Here is a 15,461-nt window from a genome sequence, read left to right as displayed (position 1 = left end):
TTTGGAATTGTGGATCTTTTCTTCAGTCAATTTTAACTTTACAGACTTGCATGCAAATGCCAAATGCCAGTCTCGTTGAGAGCAACCATACAACAGACAACACTGTGAATTCCTGTTTAAACTCGGACGAATTCTCGCTATCTCGTCGTTGTCACAAACATTGATCCGGAAGAGCATCGAGGAAACTGTTTATTGACAGTGCTTAAAGGTCATCACAATTGCCAGGATTAATTCAGCCTAACTAAATCGCATTCACCTGAACTAGCATCCTACACACAAGAAAATCAATGTCATGAATATCTCTTCTCAGTGTTGACGTCATTTTTCGTGCATGTCGATTACGTCATATTTCACCAGGATGCCATGCTAGTAGAATGGTTATAATTGAGGTTTAAAAATAATCGAGATAGGAATAGCAAAGACCTAATTGCACCCTTTCCCTGTGCATCCCTGAGCTCAGATGCCTCTCAGAACTGGTCAGTGGTCAAATAGTCTTCCCTGAAAAAAAAAACACGGTCAAATGAGCTATCAAAGTGTAGAAATTTGAAATATTTCTACCTCATGACTTTGGAGTCTATCAGTGTGTCCCCTTAACTTTGAGGGAAAAGACAATATTCCCCGGCCATTAGAGAGAAACAGCTGGTACACACACTATCCTGTCAGTGAAGCCTTTATCTGGCCTTCGTCGATTACTATGCAGAAGATTAACAACTGCATCATTTGCTTATCAACTGCACTTTCAAAGTTTTAAAATTCCAAACTTAATATCAAAGTTGATTATGTTTCGTGGTTTATTTTTTATATTGGCTTTTAAATCATTAAGGATATACATATATAACCGTTTGGCATATAAAATTTGTATTATGTTGCTAGACGTAGGCCAAACGATTAAGCTGTAAAATTTGCGGAGTTTTTGGCTGCCTAAGTTTGGTCACGCCAGATTCTGCAAAAATGGTTCTAAGTTGGAAATTTTTTTTTGAAAGAATCGGCAAGCTGCCAATTTCATTGAATTTAGGAGGAGTAAACTTTACAAGTGAAAAACAAAAAAGCAAAGCTCAGGACCTTCGGTCCGAGCAATTAAAAAGAAAGTCAAGTACTCAGATCTCTCACGCCTGCTAAGGACCACGATTTGGCCTCCTCTTTGATTTTGGCCAGAAGGCTACCCATCGAAAGCTCCTTTTGCTGAAAGGTTCTGCGGTTCCTTTCATTCCAGATTTCCCAGGCTACCAGGAGCGTTAGTGTGCGCAGAGCTTTCTTTGGAGCGTCTTTTGTGTTTGCGGTAGCCTCCCACCACTCCGATACCGTTGAAGCTTGGTGCCACAGGCTAGGGTTTAATTGTTCGCATGCTGTCCACTCTGCTATCGCCCCCCAGATTCTCCGGGTGTATCTACACTCCGCGAGGAGGTGGATGGCTGTCTCTTGGCGATGGCGACATAAGGGACAGATGGATCCATTCGGCCAACCCCTGGTGGCCAGTCTGTTGGATGTCCAGACTCTGTTTTGGATGATCAACCATGCGAAGGTTTTGCACTTATGCGGCGCCCACGGCTTCCAAATCAGGTTATTGAAGTTTGTAGCTGTGGTGCCTAGGAGTTGTGCTTTGTAAGCCGATGTCGTCGTGTATTCGCCGTGGCTGGTGAGCTTCCAAGTTATTTTGTCCTCTTCGTGCTCAATCAGGTGCAGATTCTGCACTACGCTCCAGACTTCGATGAGCTGGTCAATTAGCTCTATCGACCAGCCAGTGTTCTCCGGTAGGTCAAGATCTTGCATCCATTGATCTGAGAGCGAAGCCTGTTGGAGCGTGCTGGTCTTTTTCTTGGAGGCCGCGTAGACTAGAGGGGCTACGTCCTTCAGTCTTCTCCCTTGCAGCCAACCCGAGTCCCAGAAGCTAACTTTTGTGCCGTCTCCAACCGTTATAGATGTTGCGGCTGCAAAAAGTAGCTTGTCGATGTCGTCACATGGCGTTCCTGAACCAACCCACGCCTTTACCGGTGATCTCCACTCGTGCCATAGCCACCGCAGCCTTAAGGCTCTTGCGAATTTCTCCAAGTTTAGGATGCCTAGACCTCCTGAGGCAGTTGGGAGGTAGGTTCGTGACCAGTTGATTTTGCACTTCCACCCGTCAATGCTTCACCTCCCGCCCATAGGAACCTTCTCCTTTGTTTGTCCAAAGCTTCTAGGGGCTCCTTGGATGTTTTCAGGCCCGTCAGGAGGAATACTTGCTGCGAGGTAAGCACCGATTTAACTAGGGTTGAACGCCCCGCTAAGTTGGAAAATCACATGAATGTTTCCTTTTAGCTTTACATTATTATTTTTGTTTAAATACTTTTTGTTCATTTCGACATCCCAATGCATTATTAGTTTAATAGTTTCGATACTTTCATCTACAGTGATATGTGTGTTGCATAATGTTAGGATAGAGGTCGAAAGTTAGATCAAATGCAGTGTTAAATTGAAAGGTGTATCAGAGAGAAGGTCATGGTGCCGACCCTATACATTGTGAATTTTTTAAAGCATGTCTCAGCCTAAGAGTAGAGAGATAGTACGCCTGATTCTAGCAGAGAGAAAATGTGCTTAGTAGAGAGAGTATGTCACATACATTGTTCCACAATGTTAGAGCATATATCACATACATTGTCACATACATTGTGTCTACTAGTAGCACATAGCCACCTACCGGCTGCAATTTTCCCTTCGCTCTATTTTTAATGTGGTGGGTCCTATAATAATTCCTAAAGCTATTTTTATCTTTTCGCTTATGCTTATACTTATTAGCTAAAATCTAAATTTTCAACCTTAAATTTGACGTTGATTTTAGGGTTTTTTCATCGAAGTTTACTTTTCAGCCTTTGCTTTTAGGTCGCTAAGAACACGTATATAAGTTTTATTTATAAATTACTTTTTGTTTGCAAATATATCGTTTGGCGAATAAGCCAAACGATGGGACCTTTTGTACGATGGAACAATTTTCTCAGGCTGCTAAGGATCTACTATGGTTGATATGGGTCCCATCTTTACTAGTATCTCACATGAATTATACACTAAGGGATGCTCTTCCACTTCCATCGTCTTAGGGCATCCACAATGTGTTGAGAAATCAGGTAATAGGCATTCAATGCTCCTCTACAACCTGGTAATAGCCATTGTGGAACTAGTAAATAAGTAGTACCGGGTAGTATGCTTACTACCGATAGCAAGGGAATAAATAATGTTGTTTACACAATCGAGACAGAGAGAGTACAGGATGAAAGTATCTTTACTTATGAATGGTTGAGGGTTGGAGAATATTTTATTGGTGGACCCCACCTTAAAATCTCATACACATTGTGCTGCCTGCGTACAACTACTACCTCTGACCCAAAACCTGACACTAATGCTCACTTCAATTTTATACATTGGTGTTGCCCTTAAAAGAACACACTAGTTATGGTGAGGGAATAAATTCCTACTCCGTTCATTTTTCCTGTGCATGGACAGGCATATCCAAGGCAAGATTATTTCGCTGGTGTCAAACTTGTCAAGCTGCCAGTAACTAGTATAGTAAGGGACGGATCAGCTCAGTTTCCAGTCGTGCGAGCCGAGCATACGACGGTCGAGGCCCTGGTGATTGCAACGAGACACCAGCACGGCATCGCCGCCGCCGCCGCCGCCGCCGTCTGCTCTGATACAGATTCTCGTGGGAGCACCTGGTCGCCGCCCCTGCCTGCCAAAGTTGGCCTGGGTGGTTCCCCGCGGCATCAGCTCCACAGTCCACACCACGTCACGCGATGCTGATGCTGCCGGCCGCCCCCGCGCGCGCGACACGCACATATGTACAGTACAGCAGGCAGCGCGAGCCCGCGGACGCGCGCGAGGCGTCAGGCGCCTTCGGTTAAGCTGCGGTTTGGGGTCACGGGCTCACGTCTCAAAGGTCGCGCGACGCAACGTAGCGGAACTAGCCGTCTGAACCGGAACTTCGCTGGAACAGACGAGATCCCCTGAGGAGGGGGAAAAAAACGAGCAATAATGGAGTACCTCGTCCAATTATCGTCATGAATTATTTACTTGAAGGTTTTATAAAAACACGTTTTCTTCCTGAAAAACTTATTTAACGGTATTGATTGGATCACTCATCCTAAGCTACTCTATCTGGTCATATAAACAATAAAAACTAGATGAATCCCCGCGCATTGCTGTGGGAATTTAGTATGATAAAAAAAATAACGTGTAAGATAGCTAGATAACATCAGATTAAGTAAATTAATGTGGTTTATGATAATTTAAACTTAAATTGTAGAATAGTGATTCAAACGTAAAAAGTAAGGTGGTATGACTTTACGAAAGAAGAAAAGTAGGAAGATAGTTTGGACCGTAGATTAATCATCTAAAGACTAAAAGCAATTGATGTGATACGACTTAGTTAGAGGAAAAAAAGGAGAAATATAATTTGGACCATAGATTAATCATTTAAGCACTAACTAAATGAAAATGAACTATATAAGTATATAGGATATCATAAAACATAATAAAGATATACATTGATGCATGATGTTTAAATGTGATGATTGTTAGTGGATGATGATGTGGCATCTTGTTAATTAGTGGATGATGATGTGACATCTTGTTAGTGAATAATGATGTTGCATCTTTGCATGTTAAGCTTAAGGAGTTAGTGGGGGTCTGCTTAACGGTTCGTTTCCCACTTGCTTGTACAAGACTTGGAAGAAAAAATAGTTAGAATTGTGATAAGAAGGTAAGAACACCACTTACCTGCCCCACTTACATCTAGGATAAATATTTGACACAGTTAACTTTGGACATAACGTTTGACCATCTGTCTTATCTAAAAAATATGTAATCACATTGTTTTTGGCTTGTTTTATTATGAGAAGTAAAAATTATGTTAAAATTTTTTGAGATGGCGCCCCACCATCCTCTTCATATTGTTATGGGGATCATTCTTGTTGTTAAGTATTTAAGCATACATTTATTATTATGATGATCTTTTGATTGAGTATTATTTCCAGTTGTACTGCTGACATGACGTTGTATTGATCGTATATACACGTAACGTCTGACAATTTTAGATGTATTGATCGTATATACACGTAACGTATGACAATTTTAGTCTGTTTATGAGCCAAGTTCGTACTGACTTTGCAAATATTTCTGACATCCGAAACAATCTGCACTGCATCCGTCCTAAATCCACTTAAGAAATACTCCTTCGGTCCTAAAATAAGTTCATTTTTTTCTCCTCCTGTTTGTTCTAAAGTAAGTTCATTTTTAATACAAATTTATTGGAAGTAAATAAAGTGAGGATAATACTAATGGGATTTGATGGAGCTAAGGGTATTCTAATTCTTTTTAACTTTGTATTGGTACGTGTGAAATGAGTGAAAAATATGGTATACAAACAACTCTAATGGGAACAATTAATTGCTTATCCGTGGCCTTGATCAATTACTGTGCAAAAGTACCCGGATGAAGCCAAAGGTTTGTCTGAGTTTTGGCTACCTAAAGTTTGGTCACACCAGATTATGCAAAGTGGTTATAAATTGAAAATCGTCTTCCATTATAGCTTTGGATCGAATGCTTTTGTTTATTTTGACATCCGATGCCAATGTGTGCTAACTGCATAACTATAGGTACAGAGGTCAGAAGTTACGGTTCCATCGTCTTAAAAAAAAATTCTAATATAAATTCTCCGTATAATAATAAGAGAATAAGTTCCTACTCCGTTCAGTTTCTCCCCGGTGTCAAACTTGTCAAGCTGGTAAGCGAGGATCGACTCTGTCCCCAAGCGAGCAAACAACGGTAAGGTCAGCCCGGTGCATAATATGATTGCAACCAAACGTACCCCACCACCGTCCCCCGCCGCTCCGGTAGATTCTTGTCGAGCAGCATGCGAGGCCGCCCGCCGCCCCTGCCTGCCCAATCCGCCTGTCTCTCTCTCGTTCCCCTCCAATCCACCACGACGCGCCGATGCCGATGCCAATAACGATGCCGCCCCGCGCGCGCGCACGTACGTACGCACGCGACACCGCCCACCACAGCAACGCACCCGCGAATAGTCCCATGAACGCACGCACGCACGCTCGACGCGCCTACGTTGGGTTGGGTTAAGGCAGCCTCGGTTCCACGTACGCCGCGCAACCGCAAAGCAACGCAACGCAACTAGCCGTCTGAACCGGACCCCGCGAGATGCCAAGACTCTTCCCCCCAACTTAGGTCAGCTCGGTCTATATATACACATAACGCTCACTGCGCCACTATCATTCGTGTCAAGGCATCGCCAACACCAACCTAGTCACTAGATCATCGGCTTGTCTAGCAGCAGCAGTCGAGCATGTGCTTCAAGCTGGGCACCTGCTTTGGCGTTGGCGTTGGCGGCGGCGACGACTACTACCGAGGCTACACCACCGTGGCCACCGACGAGACAGGCCGCAAAGCCAACAACGACGTCGCAAGAAAACCCGTCACCGCCGCCGCCGCCGCAACGAGGGATGTCTACGGCCGCGCCGCCGACCAGCCGTCGCCGAAGCCGCCGGCCGCTGCGAGGAACAGCAAGGTCGCTGATGACACGGGGGTAAAGCAGCCAGCTGATGCTGCTGCTCCGGTCATCTCGAGGTATCCGGGTCATGTCTACTAGTTGCATTTACTACATGGTAACGCACTTGGATAATTTGCAGACAATCGAGAGAGTTTAGTGCAGAGAGTTTTTCTGTTCTGTTTGGTCCTCCCATCTGCTGAGAAATGGAAGGCACACATGGGAGCAGAGTTAGTTCCGTCTTGGAGTCTTGTGTGTGACAAAAGGTTCAGAGAACTTTTGTTAGTACTTAGTACAGGTATTTGTCAGTTTTGTTGGCTTGTGTAGTTGCTTGTTCTTGTAGCTGCCTCCTCCTCCTCCTCCTTGTATCATATAATCAAGTGGATCGATCTTGTGTTCATTCAGTGCTAATGTCAGCTTTTGCTATGTGGAACCTCTTCTTACTTTACAGACTTGTGTATTGTGCTAGTGCAGTGTTGTTCAGAACAACCTGATAATGAGTACTACCAGATGACATTGAGAATTCCTGTTTAAATTCCAATTAATTATGACTCTTTCATCGTTTGCACAAACATTGTGATTGGAATAGGATGGGCAAACTGTTTATTGCAAGTGCTTTAAAGTTGATAAATTATCAATTGTTCTGTGTATTCACTTGAACTAGCATATACTACCCAGCAAGAACATCAATTGTTCTGTGCATAAAGTACTCACTATTGGATGTTGGACATTAAAAGCGAGGGTACAAGGCTACAGGAAGACAAAAGTTTATGCCGGCAAATAAAAAAGGGACATGGAGATAACAACTGACACTGTATTTACACATAAGAAGATGGATACCTCCTTTTCTCTATACGGTTCTTCTGTTTCTCTGTTCAGGGTTCTTGACATGTGGACAGCTGCAGTTTTATTGATGAAATCCTAAGAAGATTTTCCTATGTGCATATACTTGTGCTCGTCCAATAGCAGCTCCTTTAAGCCACTCGTTCCTTTTCTCCTTTTCAACTTATTCCATTTGTTATGCCTTGTGTTTAACCATTTCCGAAGAGCATCGGAATACAGATATAGATACTGAGGTAAAAATCTATCATCCATATTCATCACATCAACTTGTCTGCGTGTGCAGGAAATGGAAAAGGAGTGCTTCTTTCCTCCTTTTATTTGTGTTTGTGGAACAGTGAAAGTGAATTAGTTGCTTTCTGTAAGTTTTTTTTTTAACAGCTGTTATACCCTAAATCATTAAGTGTTAGTATATTATATTCCAAACATAGGTTCATGAAGTGGTAAAGAGTAAAGACTGCTTTCTGGCTGAACACCTAAACAGAGAATTCGGTGCGATTCTACCAGAAAGGCAAAGACGGCGCATGTTTACTATCCCATCCATAATAAACCACCAAAGTATGCGACATTTCTTATGTGGTAAGTGTATTTAATAATGCCAATCATGCTTTTTCGACAAGATTAACAAAACATACAACAGACCGCATTTGCACTCATGGTGTAAAGTAGAGAATTCAGCCTAGTGCTTTAGCCTCTAACTTAGCAATTAAGATCTTGATCTATTCTCTTTAGCTTGGAATAAGACCAAGAATGGAGAATCAAGCGGTTATTCGATGGAGATTGCGCTCTTGCCTAAGAACTGACAGAGTTAGGAACACTACACCGTTGGACGGTGCAACCTGGAAGACATGTTGAAGGCCCATGTGACTGTCATTTTCGGACCTCCATTATGTTTCGTTTTTTAACTCAGGAATAAGTTCCCAATCAGTACTTCCACTAGCAACTAAAACACACTAAGACATGGAAACGATTTGGACGCAACAGGTAGACGTAGACCTGGGGACGACTACGCTAGCATATGCTAACTTTATGATTTCACACATGATAGTTGGATAATTCAGTATGAGGCTTGAGCTCTAGTTGCTAATATTTGTTGATTACAAGCATAGAAGGTTTAGTCATGCTTACTGTACATGCCGCTTCCTCGGTTTTCAACATGCTAGGGATGTTACACACGACCAGCTTCCAGATCATTTCTTGATGTCCTGCTATTGTGTAGTCTAGATAGCTCAACATGATGCCCACACACTGACTGCTGGCTTTCTGCATTGTGGGAGTTGGCCACTTGAAGCTCCTCAAGCATATGGAAGTATGCATACGGTCCCCAACCTTAAGATGAAAAGGAAGAGAGCCACTTTCAAAAAGGAATATTCAAATTTGCTTAAGGAAGAGAGAAACCATTCCTTGGTGAACGAATTTGCTTAAGAAAGCTGAAAAACCTTGATGATGGTATGGAGGTGGAAAGAAGTGCAAGTAACAGAGCATCGCCATGATAAATCCTGAAACATATCAATTCAATGTGATCATTATGAGTATGAAAGTGTGCAATACGTATGTGGAGAAGGACAGGGGGAGAAGAACAGACCTAGTAGGCCGCCAGCAAACACATCCTCCCAGTGGTGTCGATAGTCATCTATTCTAGAAATCCCGACGAGTGAAGCAATAAGAAGGGGAAGAATCATAATGCAAAGTTTGGCAACATGACCTTGGCGATCAAACACCTTAATTTTGCCAGATAGGTAGAGTGACAGAAATCCAAGTCCAGCAAAAGACCCTGGAAGCATTATTTGTGTAAAATAATCTAGTCATGGATTTAGAAAATCAGTGTACAAATTACTTCACAGTTTTTCATGTAACAATGGAAGTGGTATTCACATGGTATTCACCTGACATAACTATGATCATGCCAGACAGACAATAAGACATACAACACGAGGATCCAGACTATCGAGTCAAGGTCCAGCCGTCCAGGTACAAAACATTATTTTTGAAACAATGGTACAAAACATTATAATAACTGAGCTACGGGTAGGATACGCAGCACTTGTTGACAACCTTTAACCAGTGATTGATGCTTGATACCTCAAACTACCAGCTACTAGGAAATGCAAACTTATCCATCAAAAATCACATCCAGTGTAGATACGCACTAAAGTTACAAACTTACACGACGTGTGTCCACTAGGAAAACTCTTGCGTCCATCCTTTAAGAAGCTTTTCTCTCCATGACAAATCACATCACCTGTCACTTGATCATATAACTGAGATAAAATTACCAGAACAGTGCCTTGTCAGTTTCAAAATTGACAAATAACAAGCAACATAAAATGGTAGAACTATTTGTGCATAAACATTTGAGGAAAACTCTACCTGCTTTCCATCAGGAAAACACCGCCAAAAGAAGTCTGGCCTAGGTCTTCCTACTGCATTCTTTACCACAGTAGTTACAACTGCAGTTATCAGCACCGAGTAAAGCACACCTGCAGAATTAACATTCTGATGAGTTTCTCGGTATATGAAATTCAGAACTTTGTATTCAGAAGTAGTGAACCATCAGAAGAAAATGGAGACATCGACAATCACCTAATGTTGCGTGATGAAGATCATAGACATCTCTCCTAGCGATATAAACGGATAGAAAGATAATTACAGGGCAAACTATGGATATTATCTGCCAAGAGGACCGGGTATCCAATATCAGCGATGAATGTGTGTATTGAGTTTGTATAAGGAAATGGAAATGCAGAGGTTCGGATACATACAGGAACACCCCATGCTGGTACAGTGCTTTGTTTCACCGGGTAACTAACATAAGTCATCATATCCTTCCCAACAAACCGGCTAAATGGAGGAGCGAAATGCAGGGCAATCACAACTGCAGCAAGTAAAATAAGAACGACCCAATCATGCAGGTGATTTCTGGCCAATCTAACTCCATGTGTCTGAATCGTGTGAGGGCCCAGCTGAACCTCCCTCCTCCCATCCTGTTGAAAATTAATACTTATACCAAGAACATCAGTATTCTACAAGCAGGCGTACCATAATTAAGCCTAGATATGACCAGCATTTGAGTTTCAGGAGGTAAACATAACTTGCATTACTGCAACATGAGATAAGTTCAACTAGGATGTTAATTAGATTATATTGCTTCACATCTAAATGTGAACATCATATCTGAACATGAGTCCTATTGAGTATTGGCCCCAATTTTGATTCTGAGGCAAATCCTAACGAAACTTGGTTTCATGTAATAATCGCATCATAAATATTCCAACACGTTACTCAAGACTTACGACGAAGGGGAAAATTGCAGGCCACAGATTAGAGCAAGTTTAATAGTACAGCTCACTAATTACAATTAGTCAATGTTAAAGCTAACATGTATAGTAGGTTGGCTATAAGGTTATCTTTATTTTTTTCATCCTCTCTCTTTCTCTCACCATGAATTTAATGCATATTTCTTGGAGTTTGTGTGCAGTTAGCTCTTGCATGAGAGCCAACACTCCCCACTTTTGTTTATCTCTCTCTTCTACATAAACATATAGCTTGCTTATAGCCCACTATTATCCTTGCTCTTACAGGAAGCAGCATTAGACTAATTGCCTAACACCCTATGCAAGAGGAAGGTCAGATACAGATTACACATTAGGGGCAAAAAGCAACACTGAAATCACAAGCATCGCCAACTAAGTATCCGATCAATCAATGTAAAGCGCATTAGGATTTAGGAATTTCATGCGTCTCAATGGTGCGAGGAATTTCAGATGTAAAGAGTACTATACATCTGTCAAATCGAACATCCTTTTGCAAAGCACATCAGAGCAGTCAAGAGTTGAACAGAATGCAAAGAGCTCATTGGTCTCACCGTATTCTCTCCACGCATTGAGGACTGCAGAACAAAATCACCGCAGATGGATGCGAACCTGTGCCCCAAGTCAGTACAAATTCCCCGGGTTTCCACTGAACCAAGCAACCAACTTCCTCAGAATTTTCTTCAAGACATCAGTATTGCATTCGCAGCGTATTCCAAATCCCTAAATCCAAAAGCACAATTAGATAGAGAAAAAAAAACTTTTATTGACAGCTTTAAAGTTTAAACCGCTCCTAAACCCTAACTGCCTAGCATACGAGCTGAATAACCAGGACTGTAAAAACCGAAAAAAGAATGCAATGGTTGTGGTGCGTACCTAGTAGCGATGGAAGCGAGAACTCAACGAGCTCATTGGGGAAGAAGAAGAAGAAAATCCTCTTTTCATTCGATCGAGTCTTTTTTTTTGAGAGAGACGATCGAGTTTTTTTAGTAGAGTCGTGTGGAAGGGGACGAGGCGAGAAACGGAGAAAAGAAACTTCGCGAGCATCGGGAATCGTGAGAGAGTGAATTCCGGTCGGCTGCGCCTAAAGCGGTGGCGACATGGGCTGGGAATTCCGCATCATCATGGCCTTCTCCTTTCGTATGGGCTGAAACCAAGCCCACAATATAACTAGGTCTGCTTACAATCTGGGCCAACTAAGCCTACCAATGCAAAGAGTCTCTCTCTTATCTTTCTTTTTCTTTTTCTTTTTTGACATGGCAATGCAAAGAAAATCATACTGGTTCTTTCAACAATGACGGCTGCTCTCAAAAGAAAATCCTATATGAAATCCCCGCAAAGAAAAAAAGAAAAGAATAAATCCTTTATATAAAAAAAGAGAAAAATCAACCGATTTGGATTGGCTTGCGGCGGTGATGCTCCTGCAGGATGCCACGTGCTTCGTACACGCCGGAACAGCGTCACACGTACGCCTCTGACGTGGCAGCCTGCCGTTTCATGTGCAAGACTGCAGCAAACACAGTACAGCCTTAGTACTGTAGTATACGTACTAATCCTGTTTCTTCTTCGTCATAGAACTGTTGATTTTATCTGTTTAAAAGAAAGGGGTTTTTCCAAATCCAAAATCACGACGAGGTCTAGCTGGAAAATGGAGAAGAGGACGCGGCCTAATTTTGCAGGGGAGCAAAGAGAGATTCGATTCTCTTTAAGCTGCTCGTTGCCCTGTCAGGATGTGGGGCCCGCATAATATATGCTCCTCCTCGTAGGATCCACCTCATCGTTGGATCAATTTGACATTGCATGATTCGCTGAGACAACAAGAGTCCGTCGCTTGCACGTTTGCATCTTGGAATCACATCCTCACTCCTCAGAATAGTTCATTTTCTTCTCCCCCGACTATCTCAAAATAAGTTTTTTTTTTCAAAACGAGAATAAATACATTAAAATAGATTTAAAAAGAATAACTATATTATGAATTAAAGAAAATGAGGTACTCTAACTTTACATGGATATGTATAGGATGGGTGAAAAATAAATTTATTTTGGGATGGTGTGTATCCTGTAAATTTTACCTATAGCTTTAGGGTCCCTTCGTTTTGGAGGAAAAACATAGGAATTTTAGAGAATTTCAATTATATAGGAAAAATTGCTATGAATGCATTTGAATCAAAGTATATTCCTATGGAATGGACAATTCTATAGAGATTTTGGAGGAAACTTAACGAGAGCTCAAAGCTATTGGAAAATTTCTTTTGAGTTTATCTCTCTTATTCGATTTCTATGTTTTTCTTACGGTCCAATTAAACGGTCATTCATCTGTGTTTTCTTGTATTTTACAATTCTCTATTTTACACTTTCATTCATGTTAGAATTCTGTGTTTTTTCTATTTCTTCATTTTTTTTTTCATTCCTACTATTTAAAACGGTCCTTCGTTTGTCCAATTTGGACATATATAAAACCTCAAACTTACATTTTTAAAAGAAAATAATAAAAATGTTTTATATCCATGGGCTCAGATCATATTAGCTGAGTTAATTTCACATAACTCAGATCAGACGGTAGAGATAAATCAACTGCTTCTTAAACAGTTTCAGCAGCAAAAGGCATGGGCCCTGATGGAGTATATGCAGCCAGAGACATCACATGGATGCATGAGTTTCTCCTTGAGAGATCGATGGGTCCATAAGACTACTCTAATCCAGTTGACAAGAAAACTAGTAGAGCCTATTGTGCTATCCTGATTGCTCTCTACACACATCCATATACACCGGTCACTTTCAGCACCATTATACAACTCTGCACACAAGTTAACACACATAGATTAAGTGATCTACAAGGTTCAGAAGTAGGTTTATGGAGTGCTGCAATGATGAGAGAAGAAACGGTAGCTGCACATTGAACTCCACTCAGTTTCCTGAAGATGGTGAGGGAGAAGATTAATTAGTTTATCATGTTATCCAATCCATGTCAACGTCGTATGAACTAACATGGAAAACTAAGTCAACGACTAAGGCTGTCGTGCATACAAAGCCTATGTTGAGCCTACTAGACACCAAAAGAATCACAAAGGAACAATCTTTTTAGCTGAACAATTCTTCTCATGTGCCTGATACTATCGCTTCATTACTTAAATCAAAGGAAATTTAATGGTTACTGTATACTCATCCTAATATATATCCTCCAGGTATCTAATTACAATGTACTAACAGATTTGCAAGGAGTACAAAACATGAAAGAAAATGATATGTGGGTGCTTTACCCTTTGTTCTTAAGAAATTAGCATAGATGCATGCATGACCTGATGTCCATTAAGCCCACTTGCCAAAAATAAGTTTTTGCTGGTACACCAAACATGTCCTCATATAATTGTTTTTCTAATTACTAAACCAAAGGGCCTCTCATCACCCATGTTCTGGTAAGATTCCCATTATGATGAGCATCCATTAATTATTGACACTGAGCTTCTTTTTAAACTAGGAGTTTATGTTCATTAGATGGCACCAGGAGTACGAATTTGGAGTGTCTTTTCAAAAAAGAAGTACAAATTTGCATTACACAGGGTGCAGAGAAAGTATGGTGCACTGTTTAGCCATGTGCACAGCAGTTTATCAACAAAACCTTTGTCTAGCACGCAGGTAAGCTGTTTTACTTAGCGGCATTCATTCTTGCGCGTAAAATCAAAGCGAAACTCTGCAAAAGTGCTAATTAAGCATCTTCAGATTATTATTGTTGCTGTTGCTGAATATAGACTGAAAACGAGAATATGAGATGACCTTCTTTTGCTCCAGTTATGCTCTTTCTAATTTGAACCAAACAAGGTGGGGTGCAGACCAAACATCACCTTGGTTCGAATGATTGAAATGATAATATTTCAGAAATTGGATAGGCAGTAGTGAAGAGAAATATGCTACAGAACAGTTGCATGAAAAAACAACAGGAATGCGTCGTTGTCACAGAGCAATCGACAATCCTGTGTTGTGTTGCCTAGAATGAGCCCAATCCTGCATGCACGTATACGTCGTCTTCTCCGTTTCATACTTGAGAGACTTCGAGGTGGTCGAATTGGCACTCATGGAGATGGAGAGGTGTAGCAATTGTCGCCATGGATAATGCTGGATATTGGAGAAGGAACATTGGGGTGGGGCCCTCCCGTTGTTATGGCCCACTCTGACTAATCCATTTGGTCCATCACCCTGATCAGCTGATACCATGATGGCCCGGTCACCCAATCCTATTGGCCCATGTCGGATGGTGGGCCCCACATGCATCTCATCAACTTCACAAATAAATGGGCGTAGTAAATAATACTCCTTAGTTCAACCTAATATAGACGTGATATATCTAAGATTAAGATTGTCAATATCTCAATTAGTATTCTAGTATCTTATGATACTACGATTCACGAAGAAGAAATGATACTGATCCCTTCGTATCATAATTTTCATAGCATCTCGATCTAACTATTCATTTCCACACGATTTTACGAAATCTTAGATAGTATCCTGATACTACGATCCTACTAAATATTATTTAAAATAAGGTGGATTAAAAATAATGTAAATAAATATGCTCAAGTTTACCTAAAAACCAATTAAATTTATAAAAAACAATATATATACTTTAATTTATACAAATAGTATATATTTTATATAAAAATATGTAATTTCTACAATCTAATGGTATCCTGATCCTAGGATACTATAATACTATAAATCACGTAATACTAAAGATCAGAAAAACAATTCTACATAGTATTGATTACGACTATGAATTTGTATTA

At 41.0% G+C, this 15,461-nt stretch overlaps 1 protein-coding gene across 2 annotated transcripts; it reads right to left on the bottom strand.

Moving 5' to 3' along the window:
- Positions 1 to 8,233: 8,233 nt before the first annotated feature.
- LOC4325474 (putative lipid phosphate phosphatase 3, chloroplastic) lies at positions 8,234 to 11,593 on the bottom strand. 2 transcript variants are annotated; one of them, XM_015777344.3, is made up of 9 exons: positions 11,557 to 11,593; positions 11,235 to 11,403; positions 10,132 to 10,369; positions 9,953 to 10,040; positions 9,740 to 9,849; positions 9,537 to 9,630; positions 8,955 to 9,143; positions 8,809 to 8,868; positions 8,234 to 8,698 (listed from the first exon to the last, which is right to left on the bottom strand). In XM_015777344.3, exons 3-9 carry the CDS (start codon positions 10,189 to 10,191, stop codon positions 8,538 to 8,540), a joined length of 762 nt encoding a protein of 253 aa, XP_015632830.1. In that variant the 5' UTR covers positions 10,192 to 10,369; positions 11,235 to 11,403; positions 11,557 to 11,593; the 3' UTR covers positions 8,234 to 8,537. The 2 variants fall into 2 exon arrangements, with proteins under 2 accessions (XP_015632830.1, XP_015632821.1); XM_015777335.3 differs by having other exon boundaries at positions 10,132 to 10,353.
- Between the last annotated feature and the right edge of the window lie 3,868 nt (positions 11,594 to 15,461).

The sequence above is a fragment of the Oryza sativa genome, chromosome 1, assembly GCF_034140825.1.
Source record: "Oryza sativa Japonica Group chromosome 1, ASM3414082v1".
Lineage (NCBI taxonomy): Eukaryota > Viridiplantae > Streptophyta > Magnoliopsida > Poales > Poaceae > Oryza > Oryza sativa.
The sequence above is the reverse complement of the archived record's forward strand: the minus strand, read 5'-3'. Positions and strand labels throughout refer to the sequence as shown.

Coding starts and splice junctions, on each gene's coding strand:
- LOC4325474 (XM_015777335.3), bottom strand. Junction 9,850..9,952: donor TCTTCATCACGCAACATTAG/GTGATTGTCGAT, acceptor TTAATTCTGCAG/GTGTGCTTTACTCGGTGCTG. Junction 9,631..9,739: donor GTTTTCCTGATGGAAAGCAG/GTAGAGTTTTCC, acceptor ATTTTATCTCAG/TTATATGATCAAGTGACAGG.